The sequence below is a fragment of the Eucyclogobius newberryi genome, unplaced genomic scaffold (assembly GCF_026437365.1).
Source record: "Eucyclogobius newberryi isolate DKJ021-1_F unplaced genomic scaffold, fEucNew1.0.hap1 SCAF_7, whole genome shotgun sequence".
Taxonomy (NCBI): Eukaryota; Metazoa; Chordata; class Actinopteri; order Gobiiformes; family Gobiidae; genus Eucyclogobius; species Eucyclogobius newberryi.
In genome coordinates, this window is record NW_027316389.1 from 41207384 (window position 1) to 41227976 (window position 20593).

A 20593-nucleotide genomic window follows, 5' to 3' on the forward strand; every position below is an offset into this window, starting at 1 on the left:
TGAAGGCCAACCAATCAGAATGCAGAGATTCGTGTTCATTGACAAATTCATCTCAAGAGACCAGAGTTCAATTCCTGCTGTGCCCAGAAGAAGAGGAACGTTTCAAAGGATCAAAACTTTAAATGTATAAAGTTTATGAGTTCAAACTTTAAATGTATAAAGTTTATGAGTTCAAACATTAAATGTATAAAGTTTATGAGTTCAAACATTAAATGTATAAAGTTTATGAGTTCAAACTTTAAATGTATAAAGTTTATGAGTTCAAACATTAAATGTATAAAGTTTATGAGTTCAAACATTAAATGTATAAAGTTTATGAGTTCAAACATTAAATGTATAAAGTTTATGAGTTGGTGTGTCAGTTTGCACTTGTTAAAAGGTCAGATCATGAGAAGGACTCACATGCAGCTGCTGGGACTGATTTACAATATTAATAAAATCACAAATTGATCACAAAAAGTGATTTCTGCTTCACCTTAAGAGATTTACCCACGTCACACCTTCTGCATAAATAAATAAACTTGGAGTGGGTCAGAAACCTCCAGGTGTTTAGTTTACTATCACATCTCTAACTCTGCAGCACTGAACTGTACTACTGTGTTCAGTTTATGTTCTGCAGAGAAATAAAACCAGTTACTTATATTTATGTTATGATATCGCAATCATTTATAGAATATTGTTGTATTATTATATTGGAAATAAAGTACAAAACATGTATACTTTTAAGAATAACTATTTACAAGAAAAATGCCAGATATAGTTACAGTACATTCAATATACATTCTATTTACATTTAATATACGTTCAAATATGCATTCTATTTACATTCAATATACATTCTATTTACATTCAAGTATACATTCTATTTACATTCAAATATGCATTCTATTTACATTCAATATACATTCTATTTACATTCAAGTATACATTCTATTTACATTCAAATATACATTCTATTTACATCAATATACAGGGCTTTAATCATTTCCTTCCCCATCTCTCCTTCTCCTTCTCGTAAAAGGGAGATTCCTGGAACTCCTTCCAGCTCATCTCCTTCTCCATCCCCTGATCTCTGAAGAAGGAGAAAACTTTAGCAGGGCAGTAAATGTACTTCCCTGACAGTCCGGGGAAGCTTGTGTGGATGTGAGGACTGTGTGGGCCCTGCTTCAGCTCCAGTTTGCAGAACCTGCACTTTCTGCCTGGGACAGGTGACTCCTCTCTCTTCCTCTTCAGCTGGTTCCTTTCCTCCACTCTCTGTCTTGTGGCCTCCAGCTCCCTCTGGAAGAACTCTGTGTCCACAAAGTCCTTAAAGAGCATCCTGGGCTCAGTCAGACCCTCAGCTTTATAGCTGGTGAAAACTTTGGTGGAGCAGTAAAAATATCTGACTGGCCCTTGCTGGTAAAAGTCATGAACGGCGCTGCCATCTCCCTCATACTTCGATTTTGGCTGGCCACAAGACAGGCATTTTTTTGTGTGGGGTTTTTTCAGGGCTGCTGGTGTCTGCTGCTGCTGCTGCTGCTGCTGCTGCTGCTTCTCCACAACACTCTGCACAATTTTCTCAAGGGCGTCCTGAGAAATAGACGAGGTGGCTGCAGGAGGAGGATTAACTGCTGCAGGTGTCATGGTGACGACAGGCACAGTTGTGGTGGTACTGCCTGCTGTGAGAGACTGCCAAAGTGTCTGGGTTTGCTCCAGCTTTTCCAGGCTGATGTTGAGCGATGATGATGTGTTTAATAATTTGCAGAGATGTTTTATGTATTGTGAGATATGTAGTTTTGTGGTCGGGTGTAGCATGCTGTTAGGATCTGTGCAGGAGCTGTGGACAAGAGTGGCATACTCCTGATCCACAAGCTTGAGCATGTCCTTCTGTCCTCTGTGCTTATTAAGCAGATCATCAATTGCAGTCTTCATGGGAGCGGGCCAGCGCCTGTGGTCCAACACAAAGACCCTCCCTCCTGTCTTCACAGGTCCAGTCCGGGCACTAGATGGAGACGACCTGATGGGCAAATGTGTGGGTTCTGGGCATAATCAAATAAAGAACAATAGATCAGTGTCTGTAAACAAACAGAAAAATCACATGGGGAAAGGTTTGAATCTTTTACCTGACTTTATCTGGGGCTCCATCCTTGAAAAAATGTCTGTAGCAGTGTCAGAATCGCCAGCAGCAGCAGAGATGGTGGGGGTGACAGTGGGGGTGACAGTGGGCGTAGCATGGTGAGGAGGGAAAGTGAAGGGCCTGGTTGGAGCAACAGAAGATGGTGGGGCTGACTCTGGTGCTGCAGCAGATTGAGTGCTAGTGTCCTCAGTGTCCTTCCTGCTCTTTTGTTTATCCCAGTCTAAAGGGACAGGATGACACTCTGGTTCGGCATATTCAAGCCCAAACCTCTCCCCCGTGTCTTCTGCTGAAAGACGCAAAGCAGGATACTTTTCCTCTCCCAGAACACGCTTGGACACAGTGTTCAGGGCCTGTATCAGTGCAGGGTCAAAAACAGACGGAAGACACACACCGGGCTGTTTCAGGTCCACCAGGCGCTTGAAGTTCCAGCGACACACTCCTGTAAGGCCCTGGGCCTGGAACAACTCTGGGGACACTTGTGTACCTGTCACCCACTGGGCCTGGTGAAAGTGGTAGCCCTCCTGCTGAGACGTGCCTCTGATGGGGATCCAGACAGGGACTTTGGCACCTTCACCCGGAACATGGTTGAGCTGCAGAGTCCCTCCATGGCAGTATGCCCCCCTCTACCTCAGGATCACTGAGGCAGCCACGCAGGATGTGGACTCGCTGGATCCTCCAACACTGCAGCATGGAGGGCTTGAACAGAGGGACCCCATTGGGATCTGTGGTCAGGTGGAAGTGCTGGAAAACCCCCTCCACTCTCTGGACGAGCTCGCTGGGTTGAGGAATCTTAATCCTGCAGTGCTGGCGAATGTGCTGCTTGGTGGGAGTAGCAGGCTGTATGCCACAGAAGACGTACACGTCCTTCAGCCTCTGCAGGTCTTCCTGGTCCACCACAGAGAATGCAGCAGAGAGAAACTGTGCAAAGGAGCTATAGAGCGGGTGGTGTTCTGAAGCTCACTCACGGAGGAACCGTCTCATACAGTGAAACAAGTCCAGCTTTATGATGATGCCGTTGTTGTACTGTGATCTTGATGCACATGTATTTAACTGGTTCCCAGTGGTGACCTCAGCAACAGTGGCATCTGTTGTTCTCCATGCCTCCCAGCTCAGATGTTCTCCTGCCACAGACCCGGCCACTCTGAAAGCTGCACAGCAATCCCTAAGGGCAAAGTGAAAAATGACTATTATAAAATGGCAACAAGTATGGAATTAATAGATAATATAAAATATTTTTATGGGAGTTAGGTCATTATGCATTATTGTGTTTCTACAATAAATGATGATGTTCACTTAGTTACCTGTCAACCCAATGAAAGCAGGCCTTCTCAATGCCAGCACTGCTGTAGCGGGTTGAGAGCCCCGAATACATCGGCCGCAGACTTTTATCCGCCTCAGACTGCACCATGACCCACGACAGGATCATCCAGTTCTCGTTCATCACGGCGTACGATGACATGGCCCCAGATGAGAATGTGACTTTCCTGGCCACTTTGCGGGTGTGGTCTGAGCGCAGAGCCTGTCCAAATGTCCCCTGCATCAACCTCTGTATGGTGTCCTTCTGGTGCTGGAACTCATGCAGCAGACAGTCGATGAGGTAGTGGGAGGATACAGAGACACCATTCCAGCCATCAGGGTCACTGTAACCCCCAAAAGGTTCTGGTTTGGTCTCAGGCTTGCGCAAAAACTGCGTGATGGTCTTCTGGCCATAGGCTCCTGCCTCACCATCCATCACATTCTGGCAGCAGAGGAGATAGGCCAGGTTGGCCCGCTCATATTTAAGATGCAGCAACTCTGTAATCTGATTGGCCATATCTGTGGGGGATTTTCCAGTCCGCCTCAGCTCATCCAGAACTGATTTGCAGACGGCCTTTTTGTAGGTCAGTAGTGCTGGCAACATGTTGGTAAATCTCTTGGGGAGTTTGTCCAGCCAGAGAGGGTTGTCAGCGTACCACCGCCTACGGCACCTCTTGCAGCACAGCCTGGACGACAGTAAGTAGTACTGCCCGGTGAGGCCCACAATCAACCGCGGTCTGCCCACACCAGCGGAGACCACATATGGCTGAGCACAGTCTCCAGAGCATGGCAGGGAATAGTTGTTCTTTACCCGCCCCATCAAGTAGTCACTCTCAGGCTTCCAGATGAAAAAAGGATGCAGCTGAAAATACTTGGGGGAGGGCAGAATGTGGACACTGTCAATGAGCTCGGGCTGAGGTGGTAGGCGCCACAGAGAAAATGTCTTCATTGGGTTGCTAACAGGACGGGAACCTGGCCACAGACCCATGGACTCCAGCTCCAGCTTCATCCACGTCTTCTGCTGGTGGGAGCAGCCCCATCGGCTGAGCTCCTGCTCAAGGAAGGGTAGCAACGGGGGAGGAGGCCTGTTGATGGCAGCTGCGGGCTGAACTGGTGGAGGGCCTAGTGAACAAAACAGGATGTTTTAGTTATAGGCATTAACACAACCTTTTTGTGTGCACATAAAATGCAATCAATGACACAACTTTAAACCCACTGCACTGGCTGATTGTCACAGGAAAACAACAGAATGTACAGATTCTTGCATCATGTTTAGGAGCTACTTATTGTAATTTGACAAACACAGAACACACTTGGATCTTACTCACTTTGAGATCTCTGTTCATCTGGAGCATCAGGTGGAGAATGTGTGGGTGGAGCTGCATCTGAAACATCTAAACACAAAAATATGAGTTTAGATTATTCCATTAAAATCTCTATCAAATGTGTCACAATATCAGACCTGCAGCGGAAGTACGTCCAGACTCGGGCAGGAGAAACATCAGCTCCTCTGGAAGTGGCACTGGAGGCGTGATGGGCAGCACATCTGCAGCAGCTGAAGAGAGGAAAGAAATGTGTGATACATTTGACCAATTTTGATCTTACAGTGAATAAGCAACACGAAAAAGCTCTCACCTTCTTCTGATTCCTCCAGAACAGTCTGTTTGGACTGTGCAGCTGCATGTGAGAGAAGAAGAATCATAATGAGTCATATTTAGCTACATTTTGTAATTGCATGTTAGTAAGAACGCACACTTACATTTGACTTGTGTTTCTACTGCCCATAATTTCATATAGTTGTTTTATTTAGCAATATTAGTTTAAACGAGCAGAGGAGGCACTCACGTCAAATATACAATTAATCACTCAGTCATTCATATTGAACACCATGCATAGTAAAAATATCACTTACCCTCATCGCAGATGTATCAATTCATAGTCACAAGGACTTTTGGGAGAACACACATGAAAGAACAAAAGCAGAACAGGACCGGAACAGGGTCAAGAACAACTTGAGAATGAAGGCTGCGTAGCCATCATGCCTGCTCTCCCAGACCTCTCTCCAGGTGCTCTTGGCACGGGCACCAAAACCAACCAGCTCCTCCTCCTCTGCTGCAGGACGAGGCACAGGTGGTCGTTTCTGTAATAATAACAATACATTTTATTTGTAGGCTTACAGAACAGATTTAAACAGTTAAAACTGCATTATTACAAAGTAGAGGCTAATGTACAGATGGGTGAAGGGTTTTACCTGTGCCTCGTATTGGAGGAGAGAGCTGATCTCCTGAAAGCTGAGGGCATAGCGCAGGAAGGACTGAAGACTGTCCTTGCTATGCCGCTCTGCCTGCAATACTCCTGCAGCCTCCTCTTTCTGGTGGCTCTGGATGAGGTACAATGTGTAGCCCACATCATTCTCCAGGAGCCACCGGAAGTGCTTCCCCTTATATTTTCCAAACTGGAGCCGGTATTCCCCCAGAACCTCAGCAGGGTCTGAGGCATCTCCTCCTCTCAGCCGCACCACAGTGAGAGCGTTCTGCCTCACATCCTCCTCCTTCACTGGGGCACTGCGGTCCCTCATGGACGGGTCGTCCTTAATCCTCCTGGCCTCCTCAGAAGGGTCCTGCCGCAGGAATCCCACTGGGCCCTTGCGGAAGACCACACTGACTCGGCCAGGAAAAAAAACAGTCTTCCTCATTTTCTCTGCAACGAAAGAAACCGAAAACTATGTTTAGAAACACAACAAATTACACACGCAAATTACAGTACTTTCATAATATATATCATAGTTTTTACTTAACTCACACACTTTTCTGACCGTTTAAACAAAGGTGTTTTACGGCATTATTGTTGTGTCATTCATATGGATTTTGGCTCTTGTTTACAGTCTGGTTGCTAGGTGTCCTCTACCTTACCTATGTCATATTTGTGCTCATGAAAATTAATTACATTTTGATTGCAAATGTGTATGCACTGTGTATAACAATTCCAGCAATAAAGGACAAACTAACTGCAGCTCAGGCAAAATAAATGCAAAACTCATAGCTTATAGTACACAAAAGGTACAGTAAAGACAATATAAAAACGTTGCATGGAAGCTTGAAACTAAGTTAAGACTCTTCCCCCATTGTGGGACAGACAAAGGATCTCTTATCTCATCACACCTACTAGGTCTGATGAATGGTGACCTTTTAAGCACGTATAAGAGACAACACAACACGCAGATCACGTAATATTGCACCTTATATAAAACTACACAACTGCAAACCTTTAAATGTAATAAAGTTTAACTTAACAGGGCTGAATATCACACAAAACTGACAGAAAAGTCGCGTTAGTTGTTCAACAGAGACATGGAAGTAGCAGTGACTTTACGTGACTAAAAACACAGTTTCAAAAGTGTTAAAACACAAGACGAACTTTACTTGAAAACGTCCACAAATGCCCGTTATAAATGCCACAAAATACGAGTGTTCTGGGGCAGTAAAATGTCCAAAAGAAAGTGAAAACTTTGCAAAAAGGAGGAGCGCAGATACTCACCGTGTGTAGTTTGAGGCATTGAATGAATGACGTCACTCTGCATTCAAACATGGCGCGCTCCCGCCACAGCGCCGCCGCTGGCCAAAAGTATATTACATCCGTAGTGGTTTAGCACTACCATAGGAAATGAATGGGATTCTGTTTAGGGCTGTTTAGCTAAAGAATCCACGGCGGCCGCGCGGGAGGCCTGGGTTCGATTCCCAGACGGGGAGAGAAAGTGCGTTTTACCCAGCACGAAAGCGTTGCACTGACGCTGAGGACTTGTCCCACCAACGTACCTGCGCTACACTATCGCTTCTGTAGTGTAGCGGTTATCACGTTTGCCTCACACGCAAAAGGTCCCCGGCTCGAAACCGGGCAGAAGCACGCCCTCATGCGAAGACTTTACTTGTCGAGGATGGGTTTGAAAGTCGGTGTTGCGTTTGACCCCCCCCCCAAAAAAAAACAAAACAACTAGTCACATGTACTGTACTCCACAAAGGGGCCACTCAAATTCCAAAGGTGGCCTATTTTGCACAAGGGTTTACGTGGAATGGGCTACCTCCCAAGGGGGTTGGGTTTAGGAACAGATACTTCACCTTCCCTCCCCCTCTTCTCCAGTCAGGGCTTTTGGCGGGAGATTTGAAATATCCAGCCCTTCCACTCAAAACGTCTCCGAGAATTTTTGTCCACTTCCGGAGCAGACAAACGGCAAGGAAGCGTTTAACATGAGGGTATGATGGCACATTTGCATGTAACGTGACGGCGAAAACAAACTGAATGACTTTTTTTAACCTGAGAGAGGAGGTGCACCGTTCTCGGAGGTACTGCAATACCGAGCCGATGCGTGGAGTGGACGGAGCAAGCCCCAAATTCCATCTCCCTGGTCCAAAAATCAATTTAATATACGGTCCCCGGGTAGGGGACGTATCAGATATTAAACTGATAAGAACAGATACTACACTTGATCTTAGCCAAAAGGCCGAGAAGCGATGCCCACAATGGGTTCGGGGAGCAGTGAGCTCTCCCCACGCTGACCCTCCCGTCAACGGTCCAAAGCGGCGCCCGCGCAAAGCGCCCGGCGGAGGGGCCGGAGCGCGAGCGGCGTACATGGAAACGACCCTTTGGGTTTTTTTTTTTTTCCTCTGACAAAAAACAAGAGGGGAGAGCGCGAACGCAGTCCCCCACTACCAGAAATTATGCAGTTGAGATTCCCACATTTGGGGAATTCACAGGGGTCAGCACATCCTGTTTGTGCAATGGACGAGCCTCGCCCTGGGTGAACCACCTTCCTGATCATGGTGTCGCCCCTGCCAGGTAAGTATGAGTTGCCCCGCTCCGAGCCAAGGCCCAGGCCCTGGAAGAGGCAATGTGGCAGCACGGTCCTTCCGGCCATTTGCATGGACCAGCTTCCACCCGACGATTGAGCCCCAGGTTAAACGGCAGCGATACACACGCAAGTCTGTGCGTTCTAAGCACTCTTTTTTACTTTTAAAGTTCTTGAACACGGGATGCCAAACGGAGGGTACGCAAGGGCATGTTTAAAGACCGACAAGACACAACCTTTGCTCTTGGAGGATGACCGCTTGCTTGCTTTAGACATAGGTAGAAAAGCCCCGCATTGAAGCAGGGCATCAAAAAATTGGAAAGATCTCTTGTTGTCCCTCTCCACGGAAATCTTTAGTAAAAGGCGAAAGATTTATACGCTCTGAAGAGAAACAAGAGTGCCACGTTGCAGCGCCACACGGCGTCCAGTACTTGAGGGCACACGGGGCTTCATCACGGGCAGTGTACTTCTGTTCACGCGCTCATTTGCATCGGCGGTCGCGCGGCAAAAGGGACGCGACAGGCTCGCACGTCGTTTCTGTAGTGTAGCGGTTATCACGTTCGCCTAACACGCGAAAGGTCCTCGGCTCGAAACCGGGCAGAAACAAAGCCTCCTTTTATGTTTGCTTCAATCTTTAACACGGTTCATTCCAAACTCGATGGTTTATTCCTAGAAAAGAGGGAGGAGCGGAGGAATTGTCGGCGTAGTCCTTCAAACTTTTCATCACAGAGATCGGGGGGAAAAGACACCGACACACACGCCCCAAAAAAAAAAAAAAAAAAAAAGGGGCCCCCCCTGCAGCCCCATATGTCCTCGTTAGTATAGTGGACAGTATCTCCGCTTGTCACGCGGAAGACCTGGGTTCGATTCCCAGACGGGGAGAGAAAGTGCGTTTTACCCAGCACGAAAGCGTTGCACTGACGCTGAGGACTTGTCCCACCAACGTACCTGCGCTACACTATCGCTTCTGTAGTGTAGCGGTTATCACATTTGCCTCACACGCAAAAGGTCCCCGGCTCGAAACCGGGCAGAAGCACGCCCTCATGCGAAGACTTTACTTGTCGAGGATGGGTTTGAAAGTCGGTGTTGCGTTTGACCCCCCCCCCAAAAAAAAACAAAACAACTAGTCACATGTACTGTACTCCACAAAGGGGCCACTCAAATTCCAAAGGTGGCCTATTTTGCACAAGGGTTTACGTGGAATGGGCTACCTCCCAAGGGGGTTGGGTTTAGGAACAGATACTTCACCTTCCCTCCCCCTCTTCTCCAGTCAGGGCTTTTGGCGGGAGATTTGAAATATCCAGCCCTTCCACTCAAAACGTCTCCGAGAATTTTTGTCCACTTCCGGAGCAGACAAACGGCAAGGAAGCGTTTAACATGAGGGTATGATGGCACATTTGCATGTAACGTGACAGCGAAAACAAACTGAATGACTTTTTTTAACCTGAGAGAGGAGGTGCACCGTTCTCGGAGGTACTGCAATACCGAGCCAATGCGTGGAGTGGACGGAGCAAGCCCAGATTCCATCTCCCTGGTCCAAAAATCAATTTAATATACGGTCCCCAGGTAGGGGACGTATCAGATATTAAACTGATAAGAACAGATACTACACTTGATCTTAGCCAGAAGGCCGAGAAGCGATGCCCACAATGGGTTCGGGGAGCAGTGAGCTCTCCCCACGCTGACCCTCCCGTCAACGGTCCAAAGCGGCGCCCGCGCAAAGCACCCGGCGGAGGGGCCGGAGCGCGAGCGGCGTACATGGAAACGACCCTTTGGGTTTTTTTTTTTTTCCTCTGACAAAAAACAAGAGGGGAGAGCGCGAACGCAGTCCCCCACTACCAGAAATTATGCAGTTGAGATTCCCACATTTGGGGAATTCACAGGGGTCAGCACATCCTGTTTGTGCAATGGACGAGCCTCGCCCTGGGTGAACCACCTTCCTGATCATGGTGTCGCCCCTGCCAGGTAAGTATGAGTTGCCCCGCTTCGAGCCAAGGCCCAGGCCCTGGAAGAGGCAATGTGGCAGCATGGTCCTTCCGGCCATTTGCATGGACCAGCTTCCACCCGACGATTGAGCCCCAGGTTAAACGGCAGCGATACACACGCAAGTCTGTGCGTTCTAAGCACTCTTTTTTACTTTTAAAGTTCTTGAACACGGGATGCCAAACGGAGGGTACGCAAGGGCATGTTTAAAGGCCGACAAGACACAACCTTTGCTCTTGGAGGATGACCGCTTGCTTGCTTTAGACATAGGTAGAAAAGCCCCGCATTGAAGCAGGGCATCAAAAAATTGGAAAGATCTCTTGTTGTCCCTCTCCACGGAAATCTTTAGTAAAAGGCGAAAGATTTATACGCTCTGAAGAGAAACAAGAGTGCCACGTTGCAGCGCCACACGGCGTCCAGTACTTGAGGGCACACGGGGCTTCATCACGGGCAGTGTACTTCTGTTCACGCGCTCATTTGCATCGGCGGTCGCGCGGCAAAAGGGACACGACAGGCTCGCACGTCGTTTCTGTAGTGTAGCGGTTATCACGTTCGCCTAATGCGCGAAAGGTCCTCGGCTCGAAACCGGGCAGAAACAAAGCCTCCTTTTATGTTTGCTTCAATCTTTAACACGGTTCATTCCAAACTCGATGGTTTATTCCTAGAAAAGAGGGAGGAGCGGAGGAATTGTCGGCGTAGTCCTTCAAACTTTTCATCACAGAGATCGGGGGGAAAAGACACCGACACACACGCCCCAAAAAAAAAAAAAAAAAAAAGGGGCCCCCCTGCAGCCCCATATGTCCTCGTTAGTATAGTGGACAGTATCTCCGCTTGTCACGCGGAAGACCTGGGTTCGATTCCCAGACGGGGAGAGAAAGTGCGTTTTACCCAGCACGAAAGCGTTGCACTGATGCTGAGGACTTGTCCCACCAACGTACCTGCGCTACACTATCGCTTCTGTAGTGTAGCGGTTATCACGTTTGCCTCACACGCAAAAGGTCCCCGGCTCGAAACCGGGCAGAAGCACGCCCTCATGCGAAGACTTTACTTGTCGAGGATGGGTTTGAAAGTCGGTGTTGCGTTTGACCCCCCCCCCAAAAAAAAACAAAACAACTAGTCACATGTACTGTACTCCACAAAGGGGCCACTCAAATTCCAAAGGTGGCCTATTTTGCACAAGGGTTTACGTGGAATGGGCTACCTCCCAAGGGGGTTGGGTTTAGGAACAGATACTTCACCTTCCCTCCCCCTCTTCTCCAGTCAGGGCTTTTGGCGGGAGATTTGAAATATCCAGCCCTTCCACTCAAAACGTCTCCGAGAATTTTTGTCCACTTCCGGAGCAGACAAACGGCAAGGAAGCGTTTAACATGAGGGTATGATGGCACATTTGCATGTAACGTGACGGCGAAAACAAACTGAATGACTTTTTTTAACCTGAGAGAGGAGGTGCACCGTTCTCGGAGGTACTGCAATACCGAGCCGATGCGTGGAGTGGACGGAGCAAGCCCCAAATTCCATCTCCCTGGTCCAAAAATCAATTTAATATACGGTCCCCGGGTAGGGGACGTATCAGATATTAAACTGATAAGAACAGATACTACACTTGATCTTAGCCAAAAGGCCGAGAAGCGATGCCCACAATGGGTTCGGGGAGCAGTGAGCTCTCCCCACGCTGACCCTCCCGTCAACGGTCCAAAGCGGCGCCCGCGCAAAGCGCCCGGCGGAGGGGCCGGAGCGCGAGCGGCGTACATGGAAACGACCCTTTGGGTTTTTTTTTTTTTCCTCTGACAAAAAACAAGAGGGGAGAGCGCGAACGCAGTCCCCCACTACCAGAAATTATGCAGTTGAGATTCCCACATTTGGGGAATTCACAGGGGTCAGCACATCCTGTTTGTGCAATGGACGAGCCTCGCCCTGGGTGAACCACCTTCCTGATCATGGTGTCGCCCCTGCCAGGTAAGTATGAGTTGCTCCGCTCCGAGCCAAGGCCCAGGCCCTGGAAGAGGCAATGTGGCAGCATGGTCCTTCCGGCCATTTGCATGGACCAGCTTCCACCCGACGATTGAGCCCCAGGTTAAACGGCAGCGATACACACGCAAGTCTGTGCGTTCTAAGCACTCTTTTTTACTTTTAAAGTTCTTGAACACGGGATGCCAAACGGAGGGTACGCAAGGGCATGTTTAAAGGCCGACAAGACACAACCTTTGCTCTTGGAGGATGACCGCTTGCTTGCTTGCTTTAGACATAGGTAGAAAAGCCCCGCATTGAAGCAGGGCATCAAAAAATTGGAAAGATCTCTTGTTGTCCCTCTCCACGGAAATCTTTAGTAAAAGGCGAAAGATTTATACGCTCTGAAGAGAAACAAGAGTGCCACGTTGCAGCGCCACACGGCGTCCAGTACTTGAGGGCACACGGGGCTTCATCACGGGCAGTGTACTTCTGTTCACGCGCTCATTTGCATCGGCGGTCGCGCGGCAAAAGGGACACGACAGGCTCGCACGTCGTTTCTGTAGTGTAGCGGTTATCACGTTCGCCTAACGTGCGAAAGGTCCTCGGCTCGAAACCGGGCAGAAACAAAGCCTCCTTTTATGTTTGCTTCAATCTTTAACACGGTTCATTCCAAACTCGATGGTTTATTCCTAGAAAAGAGGGAGGAGCGGAGGAATTGTCGGCGTAGTCCTTCAAACTTTTCATCACAGAGATCGGGGGAAAAAAGACACCGACACACACGCCCCAAAAAAAAAAAAAAAAAAAGGGGGCCCCCCTGCAGCCCCATATGTCCTCGTTAGTATAGTGGACAGTATCTCCGCTTGTCACGCGGAAGACCTGGGTTCGATTCCCAGACGGGGAGATAAAGTGCTTTTTACCCAGCACGAAAGCGTTGCACTGACGCTGAGGACTTGTCCCACCAACGTACCTGCGCTACACTATCGCTTCTGTAGTGTAGCGGTTATCACGTTTGCCTCACACGCAAAAGGTCCCCGGCTCGAAACCGGGCAGAAGCACGCCCTCATGCGAAGACTTTACTTGTCGAGGATGGGTTTGAAAGTCGGTGTTGCGTTTGACCCCCCCCCCAAAAAAAAACAAAACAACTAGTCACATGTACTGTACTCCACAAAGGGGCCACTCAAATTCCAAAGGTGGCCTATTTTGCACAAGGGTTTACGTGGAATGGGCTACCTCCCAAGGGGGTTGGGTTTAGGAACAGATACTTCACCTTCCCTCCCCCTCTTCTCCAGTCAGGGCTTTTGGCGGGAGATTTGAAATATCCAGCCCTTCCACTCAAAACGTCTCCGAGAATTTTTGTCCACTTCCGGAGCAGACAAACGGCAAGGAAGCGTTTAACATGAGGGTATGATGGCACATTTGCATGTAACGTGACGGCGAAAACAAACTGAATGACTTTTTTTAACCTGAGAGAGGAGGTGCACCGTTCTCGGAGGTACTGCAATACCGAGCCGATGCGTGGAGTGGACGGAGCAAGCCCCAAATTCCATCTCCCTGGTCCAAAAATCAATTTAATATACGGTCCCCGGGTAGGGGACGTATCAGATATTAAACTGATAAGAACAGATACTACACTTGATCTTAGCCAAAAGGCCGAGAAGCGATGCCCACAATGGGTTCGGGGAGCAGTGAGCTCTCCCCACGCTGACCCTCCCGTCAACGGTCCAAAGCGGCGCCCGCGCAAAGCGCCCGGCGGAGGGGCCGGAGCGCGAGCGGCGTACATGGAAACGACCCTTTGGGTTTTTTTTTTTTCCTCTGACAAAAAACAAGAGGGGAGAGCGCGAACGCAGTCCCCCACTACCAGAAATTATGCAGTTGAGATTCCCACATTTGGGGAATTCACAGGGGTCAGCACATCCTGTTTGTGCAATGGACGAGCCTCGCCCTGGGTGAACCACCTTCCTGATCATGGTGTCGCCCCTGCCAGGTAAGTATGAGTTGCTCCGCTCCGAGCCAAGGCCCAGTCCCTGGAAGAGGCAATGTGGCAGCATGGTCCTTCCGGCCATTTGCATGGACCAGCTTCCACCCGACGATTGAGCCCCAGGTTAAACGGCAGCGATACACACGCAAGTCTGTGCGTTCTAAGCACTCTTTTTTACTTTTAAAGTTCTTGAACACGGGATGCCAAACGGAGGGTACGCAAGGGCATGTTTAAAGGCCGACAAGACACAACCTTTGCTCTTGGAGGATGACCGCTTGCTTGCTTTAGACATAGGTAGAAAAGCCCCGCATTGAAGCAGGGCATCAAAAACTTGGAAAGATCTCTTGTTGTCCCTCTCCACGGAAATCTTTAGTAAAAGGCGAAAGATTTATACGCTCTGAAGAGAAACAAGAGTGCCACGTTGCAGCGCCACACGGCGTCCAGTACTTGAGGGCACACGGGGCTTCATCACGGGCAGTGTACTTCTGTTCACGCGCTCATTTGCATCGGCGGTCGCGCGGCAAAAGGGACACGACAGGCTCGCACGTCGTTTCTGTAGTGTAGCGGTTATCACGTTCGCCTAACGCGCGAAAGGTCCTCGGCTCGAAACCGGGCAGAAACAAAGCCTCCTTTTATGTTTGCTTCAATCTTTAACACGGTTCATTCCAAACTCGATGGTTTATTCCTAGAAAAGAGGGAGGAGCGGAGGAATTGTCGGCGTAGTCCTTCAAACTTTTCATCACAGAGATCGGGGGAAAAAGACACCGACACACACGCCCCAAAAAAAAAAAAAAAAAAAAGGGGCCCCCCTGCAGCCCCATATGTCCTCGTTAGTATAGTGGACAGTATCTCCGCTTGTCACGCGGAAGACCTGGGTTCGATTCCCAGACGGGGAGAGAAAGTGCGTTTTACCCAGCACGAAAGCGTTGCACTGACGCTGAGGACTTGTCCCACCAACGTACCTGCGCTACACTATCGCTTCTGTAGTGTAGCGGTTATCACGTTTGCCTCACACGCAAAAGGTCCCCGGCTCGAAACCGGGCAGAAGCACGCCCTCATGCGAAGACTTTACTTGTCGAGGATGGGTTTGAAAGTCGGTGTTGCGTTTGACCCCCCCCCCAAAAAAAAAAAAAACAACTAGTCACATGTACTGTACTCCACAAAGGGGCCACTCAAATTCCAAAGGTGGCCTATTTTGCACAAGGGTTTACGTGGAATGGGCTACCTCCCAAGGGGGTTGGGTTTAGGAACAGATACTTCACCTTCCCTCCCCCTCTTCTCCAGTCAGGGCTTTTGGCGGGAGATTTGAAATATCCAGCCCTTCCACTCAAAACGTCTCCGAGAATTTTTGTCCACTTCCGGAGCAGACAAACGGCAAGGAAGCGTTTAACATGAGGGTATGATGGCACATTTGCATGTAACGTGACGGCGAAAACAAACTGAATGACTTTTTTTAACCTGAGAGAGGAGGTGCACCGTTCTCGGAGGTACTGCAATACCGAGCCGATGCGTGGAGTGGACGGAGCAAGCCCCAAATTCCATCTCCCTGGTCCAAAAATCAATTTAATATACGGTCCCCGGGTAGGGGACGTATCAGATATTAAACTGATAAGAACAGATACTACACTTGATCTTAGCCAAAAGGCCGAGAAGCGATGCCCACAATGGGTTCGGGGAGCAGTGAGCTCTCCCCACGCTGACCCTCCCGTCAACGGTCCAAAGCGGCGCCCGCGCAAAGCGCCCGGCGGAGGGGCCGGAGCGCGAGCGGCGTACATGGAAACGACCCTTTGGGTTTTTTTTTTTTTCCTCTGACAAAAAACAAGAGGGGAGAGCGCGAACGCAGTCCCCCACTACCAGAAATTATGCAGTTGAGATTCCCACATTTGGGGAATTCACAGGGGTCAGCACATCCTGTTTGTGCAATGGACGAGCCTCGCCCTGGGTGAACCACCTTCCTGATCATGGTGTCGCCCCTGCCAGGTAAGTATGAGTTGCTCCGCTCCGAGCCAAGGCCCAGGCCCTGGAAGAGGCAATGTGGCAGCATGGTCCTTCCGGCCATTTGCATGGACCAGCTTCCACCCGACGATTGAGCCCCAGGTTAAACGGCAGCGATACACACGCAAGTCTGTGCGTTCTAAGCACTCTTTTTTACTTTTAAAGTTCTTGAACACGGGATGCCAAACGGAGGGTACGCAAGGGCATGTTTAAAGGCCGACAAGACACAACCTTTGCTCTTGGAGGATGACCGCTTGCTTGCTTTAGACATAGGTAGAAAAGCCCCGCATTGAAGCAGGGCATCAAAAAATTGGAAAGATCTCTTGTTGTCCCTCTCCACGGAAATCTTTAGTAAAAGGCGAAAGATTTATACGCTCTGAAGAGAAACAAGAGTGCCACGTTGCAGCGCCACACGGCGTCCAGTACTTGAGGGCACACGGGGCTTCATCACGGGCAGTGTACTTCTGTTCACGCGCTCATTTGCATCGGCGGTCGCGCGGCAAAAGGGACACGACAGGCTCGCACGTCGTTTCTGTAGTGTAGCGGTTATCACGTTCGCCTAACGCGCGACAGGTCCTCGGCTCGAAACCGGGCAGAAACAAAGCCTCCTTTTATGTTTGCTTCAATCTTTAACACGGTTCATTCCAAACTCGATGGTTTATTCCTAGAAAAGAGGGAGGAGCGGAGGAATTGTCGGCGTAGTCCTTCAAACTTTTCATCACAGAGATCGGGGGAAAAAGACACCGACACACACGCCCCAAAAAAAAAAAAAAAAAAAAAGGGGCCCCCCTGCAGCCCCATATGTCCTCGTTAGTATAGTGGACAGTATCTCCGCTTGTCACGCGGAAGACCTGGGTTCGATTCCCAGACGGGGAGAGAAAGTGCGTTTTACCCAGCACGAAAGCGTTGCACTGACGCTGAGGACTTGTCCCACCAACGTACCTGCGCTACACTATCGCTTCTGTAGTGTAGCGGTTATCACGATTGCCTCACACGCAAAAGGTCCCCGGCTCGAAACCGGGCAGAAGCACGCCCTCATGCGAAGACTTTACTTGTCGAGGATGGGTTTGAAAGTCGGTGTTGCGTTTGACCCCCCCCCCCCAAAAAAAACAAAACAACTAGTCACATGTACTGTACTCGGCAAAGGGGCCACTCAAATTCCAAAGGTGGCCTATTTTGCACAAGGGTTTACGTGGAATGGGCTACCTCCCAAGGGGGTTGGGTTTAGGAACAGATACTTCACCTTCCCTCCCCCTCTTCTCCAGTCAGGGCTTTTGGCGGGAGATTTGAAATATCCAGCCCTTCCACTCAAAACGTCTCCGAGAATTTTTGTCCACTTCCGGAGCAGACAAACGGCAAGGAAGCGTTTAACCCTTTAGGCGCCAGAGATTATGGATGAAATAAATGTATAAATAAAAAACTTCCTGAGATACAGAGAACTGAAGCCGGGGCACAGCTCTGGGTCGGCAGTGCCCCTGGAGGCCCGTAGAAGCTCCACACTCCAGTTGATTCTTGGATAAAAGGGCACCCAGCCGGTCTCGAACTCGCGTGAGGCGGAGCAGGGATCATCCACCCCGCACACGGCCAGACTTTGCCCGGCCAGGGAGCACCTTCTGCGGGTCGGAGGCTCCGGGTCGGAGCCCCTGGAGCCTGGAGCCCTCACCGGGCCCCGAACTCGGCTGCCGGAGGCAGTGCAGTGCCTCATGGATAAAAGGGCACCCAGCCGGTCTCGAACTCGCGTGAGGCGGAGCAGGGATCATCCACCCCGCACACGGCCAGACTTTGCCCGGCCAGGGAGCACCTTCTGCGGGTCGGAGGCTCCGGGTCGGAGCCCCTGGAGCCTGGAGCCCTCACCGGGCCCCGAACTCGGCTGCCGGAGGCAGTGCAGTGCCTCATGGATAAAAGGGGACCCAGCCGGTCTCGAACTCGCGTGAGGCGGAGCAGGGATCATCCACCCCGCACACGGCCAGACTTTGCCCGGCCAGGGAGCACCTTCTGCGGGTCGGAGGCTCCGGGTCGGAGCCCCTGGAGCCTGGAGCCCTCACCGGGCCCCGAACTCGGCTGCCGGAGGCAGTGCAGTGCCTCATGGATAAAAGGGGACCCAGCCGGTCTCGAACTCGCGTGAGGCGGAGCAGGGATCATCCACCCCGCACACGGCCAGACTTTGCCCGGCCAGGGAGCACCTTCTGCGGGTCGGAGGCTCCGGGTCGGAGCCCCTGGAGCCTGGAGCCCTCACCGGGCCCCGAACTCGGCTGCCGGAGGCAGTGCAGTGCCTCATGGATAAAAGGGCACCCAGCCGGTCTCGAACTCGCGTGAGGCGGAGCAGGGATCATCCACCCCGCACACGGCCAGACTTTGCCCGGCCAGGGAGCACCTTCTGCGGGTCGGAGGCTCCGGGTCGGAGCCCCTGGAGCCTGGAGCCCTCACCGGGCCCCGAACTCGGCTGCCGGAGGCAGTGCAGTGCCTCATGGATAAAAGGGCACCCAGCCGGTCTCGAACTCGCGTGAGGCGGAGCAGGGATCATCCACCCCGCACACAGCCAGACTTTGCCCGGCCAGGGAGGACCTTCTGCGGGTCGGAGGCTCCGGGTTGGAGCCTCTGGAGCCTGGAGCCCTCACCGGGACCCGAACTCGGCTGCCGGAGGCAGTGCAGTGCCTCATGGATAAAAGGGCACCCAGCCGGTCTCGAACTCGCGTGAGGCGGAGCAGGGATCATCCACCCCGCACACGACCAGACTTTGCCCGGGGAAGGGCCACTCTGGCTGGGCATGGCCCCCACTGAGCACCCCCTGGAACCCCTGGAGCCCCCGGAGCACCTCCAGAGCCACCCCCCACTCCTCCAGACTCTGCCCGGGGAAGGGCCACTCTGGCTGGGCATGGCCTCCACTGAGCACCCCCTGGAGCCCCCGGAGCACCTCCAGAGCCACCCCCCACTCTCCCCAGACTATGCCCGGGGAAGGGCCACTCTGGCTGGGCATGGCCTCCGCCGAGCACCCCCTGGAACCCCTGGAGCTCCTCCAGAGCCACCCCCCACTCCTCCAGACTCACCCCGGGGAAGGGCCACTCTGGCTGGGCATGGCCTCCACTGAGCACCCCCTGGAGCCCCCGGAGCACCTCCAGAGCCACCCCCCACTCTCCCCAGATTCTGCTCGGGGAAGGGCCACTCTGGCTGGGCATGGCCTCCGCTGAGCACCCCCTGGAGCCCCCGGAGCACCTCCAGAGCCACCCCCCACTCTCCCCAGACTCACCCCGGGGAAGGGCCACTCTGGCTGGGCATGGTCTCCACCAAGCACCCCCTGGAGCCCCCGGAGCACCTCCAGAGCCACCCCCCACTCCTCCAGACTCACCCCGGGGAAGGGACACTCTGGCTGGGCATGGCCTCCGCCGAGCACCCCCTGGAGTCCCCGGAGCACCCCCAGAGCCACCCCCCACTCTCCCCAGACTCACCCCGGGGAAGGGACACTCTGGCTGGGCATGGCCTCCACTGAGCACCCCCTGGAACCCCTGGAGCCCCGGGAGCACCTCCAGAGCCACCCCCCACTCTCCCCAGACTCTGCCCGGGGAAGGGCCACTCTGGCTGGGCATGGCCTCCGCCGAGCACCCCCTGGAACCCCCGGAGCACCTCCAGAGCCACCCCCCACTCCTCCAGACTCACCCTGGGGAAGGGCAACTCTGGCTGGGCATGGCCCCCACTGAGCACCCCCTGGAACCCCTGGAGCCCCTGGAGCACCTCCAGGGCCACCCCCCCACTCCACCAGACTCAGCCCCGACCCGGGCACACTCTTCCCCGGGTCCTGGGCTCCGGGACTCCGGGGATGACCACCGGGGACCAGGCTCTCCCTCCGAACCCGGGGACCCACCCTTAAGCACCCCCTCGCGGGCTAAACCCCTTAGGGGCAGCCGCCTGGAAGCCCGTGCCCTTGGTACTCTGACATGGAAGCCCGTGCCCTTGGTACTCTTAACCACACTTTGAAATTTTTCGAGTATAGTGTACTATTTCGGTTTTTACTCTAAGTCCCTCAGGGGCATAGGGTGCTATACTATGATGGTCAGATCACCTCCAGGCCCCAGGGGAGTGCTTTTCTGGGGTCAAACAGTGCACTGATGATGGGGGATTATTTCATTTTGCTCATTTTGGTGTTTTTTCACATTTTAACCCATTTTCACCCCTTTTGCTCACAACTTCGTACTACGGCCCGGAAAAAACGACAGAGTCGATGGGTATAGTGTACTATTGCAGAAAAACGACAGAGTCTTTTCAGGCATAGTGTACTATTTCGGTTTTTACTCTAAGTCCCTCAGGGGCATATGGTGCTATACTCTGATGGTCAGATCACCTCCAGGCCCCATTGGAGTGCTTTTCTGGGGGCAAACAGTGCACTGATGATGGGGGATTATTTCATTTTGCTCATTTTGGTGTTTTTTCACATTTT

At 51.6% G+C, this 20593-nt stretch overlaps 2 protein-coding genes and 26 non-coding genes across 28 annotated transcripts; 11 read left to right on the plus strand and 17 right to left on the minus strand.

The window, feature by feature from the left end:
* Nucleotides 1–2737: 2737 nt before the first annotated feature.
* Nucleotides 2738–5114, minus strand: LOC140348530 (uncharacterized). The gene is made up of 5 exons (XM_072434458.1): nucleotides 5048–5114; nucleotides 4890–4967; nucleotides 4741–4806; nucleotides 3418–4534; nucleotides 2738–3278 (listed from the first exon to the last, which is right to left on the minus strand). The coding sequence occupies exons 1-5, from the start codon at nucleotides 5112–5114 to the stop codon at nucleotides 3074–3076; spliced, it is 1533 nt and encodes a 510-aa protein (XP_072290559.1). The 3' UTR covers nucleotides 2738–3073.
* A 67-nt stretch (nucleotides 5115–5181) lies between these two features.
* On the minus strand, nucleotides 5182–6147 carry LOC140349072 (uncharacterized). Its single transcript, XM_072435288.1, has 2 exons — nucleotides 5664–6147; nucleotides 5182–5552 (listed from the first exon to the last, which is right to left on the minus strand). The coding sequence occupies exons 1-2, from the start codon at nucleotides 6105–6107 to the stop codon at nucleotides 5352–5354; spliced, it is 645 nt and encodes a 214-aa protein (XP_072291389.1). The 5' UTR covers nucleotides 6108–6147; the 3' UTR covers nucleotides 5182–5351.
* A 1095-nt stretch (nucleotides 6148–7242) lies between these two features.
* On the plus strand, nucleotides 7243–7315 carry trnav-cac (transfer RNA valine (anticodon CAC)). The gene has a single exon. It is a non-coding gene; the product is annotated as a tRNA-Val (tRNA).
* Nucleotides 7316–7730: 415 nt separating this feature from the next.
* Nucleotides 7731–7922, minus strand: LOC140349665 (U2 spliceosomal RNA). The gene has a single exon (XR_011924587.1). It is a non-coding gene; the product is annotated as a U2 spliceosomal RNA (small nuclear RNA).
* A 165-nt stretch (nucleotides 7923–8087) lies between these two features.
* On the minus strand, nucleotides 8088–8253 carry LOC140350285 (U1 spliceosomal RNA). Its single transcript, XR_011925147.1, has one exon. It is a non-coding gene; the product is annotated as a U1 spliceosomal RNA (small nuclear RNA).
* A 287-nt stretch (nucleotides 8254–8540) lies between these two features.
* Nucleotides 8541–8654, minus strand: LOC140349748 (U5 spliceosomal RNA). The gene has a single exon (XR_011924666.1). It is a non-coding gene; the product is annotated as a U5 spliceosomal RNA (small nuclear RNA).
* Nucleotides 8655–8788: 134 nt separating this feature from the next.
* On the plus strand, nucleotides 8789–8861 carry trnav-aac (transfer RNA valine (anticodon AAC)). The gene has a single exon. It is a non-coding gene; the product is annotated as a tRNA-Val (tRNA).
* Nucleotides 8862–9065: 204 nt separating this feature from the next.
* On the plus strand, nucleotides 9066–9137 carry trnad-guc (transfer RNA aspartic acid (anticodon GUC)). Its single transcript has one exon. It is a non-coding gene; the product is annotated as a tRNA-Asp (tRNA).
* Nucleotides 9138–9706: 569 nt separating this feature from the next.
* Nucleotides 9707–9897, minus strand: LOC140349741 (U2 spliceosomal RNA). The gene has a single exon (XR_011924661.1). It is a non-coding gene; the product is annotated as a U2 spliceosomal RNA (small nuclear RNA).
* Nucleotides 9898–10062: 165 nt separating this feature from the next.
* Nucleotides 10063–10228, minus strand: LOC140350287 (U1 spliceosomal RNA). The gene has a single exon (XR_011925149.1). It is a non-coding gene; the product is annotated as a U1 spliceosomal RNA (small nuclear RNA).
* A 287-nt stretch (nucleotides 10229–10515) lies between these two features.
* Nucleotides 10516–10629, minus strand: LOC140349749 (U5 spliceosomal RNA). Its single transcript, XR_011924667.1, has one exon. It is a non-coding gene; the product is annotated as a U5 spliceosomal RNA (small nuclear RNA).
* A 409-nt stretch (nucleotides 10630–11038) lies between these two features.
* Nucleotides 11039–11110, plus strand: trnad-guc (transfer RNA aspartic acid (anticodon GUC)). The gene has a single exon. It is a non-coding gene; the product is annotated as a tRNA-Asp (tRNA).
* An 81-nt stretch (nucleotides 11111–11191) lies between these two features.
* trnav-cac (transfer RNA valine (anticodon CAC)) lies at nucleotides 11192–11264 on the plus strand. Its single transcript has one exon. It is a non-coding gene; the product is annotated as a tRNA-Val (tRNA).
* Nucleotides 11265–11679: 415 nt separating this feature from the next.
* Nucleotides 11680–11871, minus strand: LOC140349666 (U2 spliceosomal RNA). The gene has a single exon (XR_011924588.1). It is a non-coding gene; the product is annotated as a U2 spliceosomal RNA (small nuclear RNA).
* Nucleotides 11872–12036: 165 nt separating this feature from the next.
* LOC140350288 (U1 spliceosomal RNA) lies at nucleotides 12037–12202 on the minus strand. Its single transcript, XR_011925150.1, has one exon. It is a non-coding gene; the product is annotated as a U1 spliceosomal RNA (small nuclear RNA).
* A 291-nt stretch (nucleotides 12203–12493) lies between these two features.
* LOC140349750 (U5 spliceosomal RNA) lies at nucleotides 12494–12607 on the minus strand. The gene has a single exon (XR_011924668.1). It is a non-coding gene; the product is annotated as a U5 spliceosomal RNA (small nuclear RNA).
* Nucleotides 12608–13017: 410 nt separating this feature from the next.
* Nucleotides 13018–13089, plus strand: trnad-guc (transfer RNA aspartic acid (anticodon GUC)). The gene has a single exon. It is a non-coding gene; the product is annotated as a tRNA-Asp (tRNA).
* Nucleotides 13090–13170: 81 nt separating this feature from the next.
* On the plus strand, nucleotides 13171–13243 carry trnav-cac (transfer RNA valine (anticodon CAC)). Its single transcript has one exon. It is a non-coding gene; the product is annotated as a tRNA-Val (tRNA).
* A 415-nt stretch (nucleotides 13244–13658) lies between these two features.
* Nucleotides 13659–13850, minus strand: LOC140349667 (U2 spliceosomal RNA). The gene has a single exon (XR_011924589.1). It is a non-coding gene; the product is annotated as a U2 spliceosomal RNA (small nuclear RNA).
* A 164-nt stretch (nucleotides 13851–14014) lies between these two features.
* On the minus strand, nucleotides 14015–14180 carry LOC140350290 (U1 spliceosomal RNA). The gene has a single exon (XR_011925151.1). It is a non-coding gene; the product is annotated as a U1 spliceosomal RNA (small nuclear RNA).
* A 288-nt stretch (nucleotides 14181–14468) lies between these two features.
* On the minus strand, nucleotides 14469–14581 carry LOC140349818 (U5 spliceosomal RNA). Its single transcript, XR_011924734.1, has one exon. It is a non-coding gene; the product is annotated as a U5 spliceosomal RNA (small nuclear RNA).
* Nucleotides 14582–14715: 134 nt separating this feature from the next.
* Nucleotides 14716–14788, plus strand: trnav-aac (transfer RNA valine (anticodon AAC)). The gene has a single exon. It is a non-coding gene; the product is annotated as a tRNA-Val (tRNA).
* Nucleotides 14789–14990: 202 nt separating this feature from the next.
* Nucleotides 14991–15062, plus strand: trnad-guc (transfer RNA aspartic acid (anticodon GUC)). Its single transcript has one exon. It is a non-coding gene; the product is annotated as a tRNA-Asp (tRNA).
* Nucleotides 15063–15143: 81 nt separating this feature from the next.
* trnav-cac (transfer RNA valine (anticodon CAC)) lies at nucleotides 15144–15216 on the plus strand. Its single transcript has one exon. It is a non-coding gene; the product is annotated as a tRNA-Val (tRNA).
* A 415-nt stretch (nucleotides 15217–15631) lies between these two features.
* On the minus strand, nucleotides 15632–15823 carry LOC140349668 (U2 spliceosomal RNA). The gene has a single exon (XR_011924590.1). It is a non-coding gene; the product is annotated as a U2 spliceosomal RNA (small nuclear RNA).
* Nucleotides 15824–15988: 165 nt separating this feature from the next.
* On the minus strand, nucleotides 15989–16154 carry LOC140350291 (U1 spliceosomal RNA). The gene has a single exon (XR_011925152.1). It is a non-coding gene; the product is annotated as a U1 spliceosomal RNA (small nuclear RNA).
* A 287-nt stretch (nucleotides 16155–16441) lies between these two features.
* On the minus strand, nucleotides 16442–16555 carry LOC140349751 (U5 spliceosomal RNA). Its single transcript, XR_011924669.1, has one exon. It is a non-coding gene; the product is annotated as a U5 spliceosomal RNA (small nuclear RNA).
* Nucleotides 16556–16965: 410 nt separating this feature from the next.
* On the plus strand, nucleotides 16966–17037 carry trnad-guc (transfer RNA aspartic acid (anticodon GUC)). Its single transcript has one exon. It is a non-coding gene; the product is annotated as a tRNA-Asp (tRNA).
* The last annotated feature ends 3556 nt before the right edge of the window (nucleotides 17038–20593 follow it).

Excerpts from the sequence above, each read along its gene's own strand:
- LOC140348530 (XM_072434458.1), bottom strand. The coding sequence starts at position 5,114 with ATGATTCTTCTTCTCTCACATGCAGCTGCACAGTCCAAACAGACTGTT. Across the intron at positions 4,968-5,047 it reads TCTGGAGGAATCAGAAGAAG|CTGCTGCAGATGTGCTGCCC; the intron begins GTGAGAGCTTTT and ends TCCTCTCTTCAG. Across the intron at positions 4,807-4,889 it reads TCTCCTGCCCGAGTCTGGAC|ATGTTTCAGATGCAGCTCCA; the intron begins GTACTTCCGCTG and ends TTTTGTGTTTAG.
- LOC140349072 (XM_072435288.1), bottom strand. The coding sequence starts at position 6,107 with ATGAGGAAGACTGTTTTTTTTCCTGGCCGAGTCAGTGTGGTCTTCCGC. Across the intron at positions 5,553-5,663 it reads TCCTCCAATACGAGGCACAG|AAACGACCACCTGTGCCTCG; the intron begins GTAAAACCCTTC and ends TTATTATTACAG.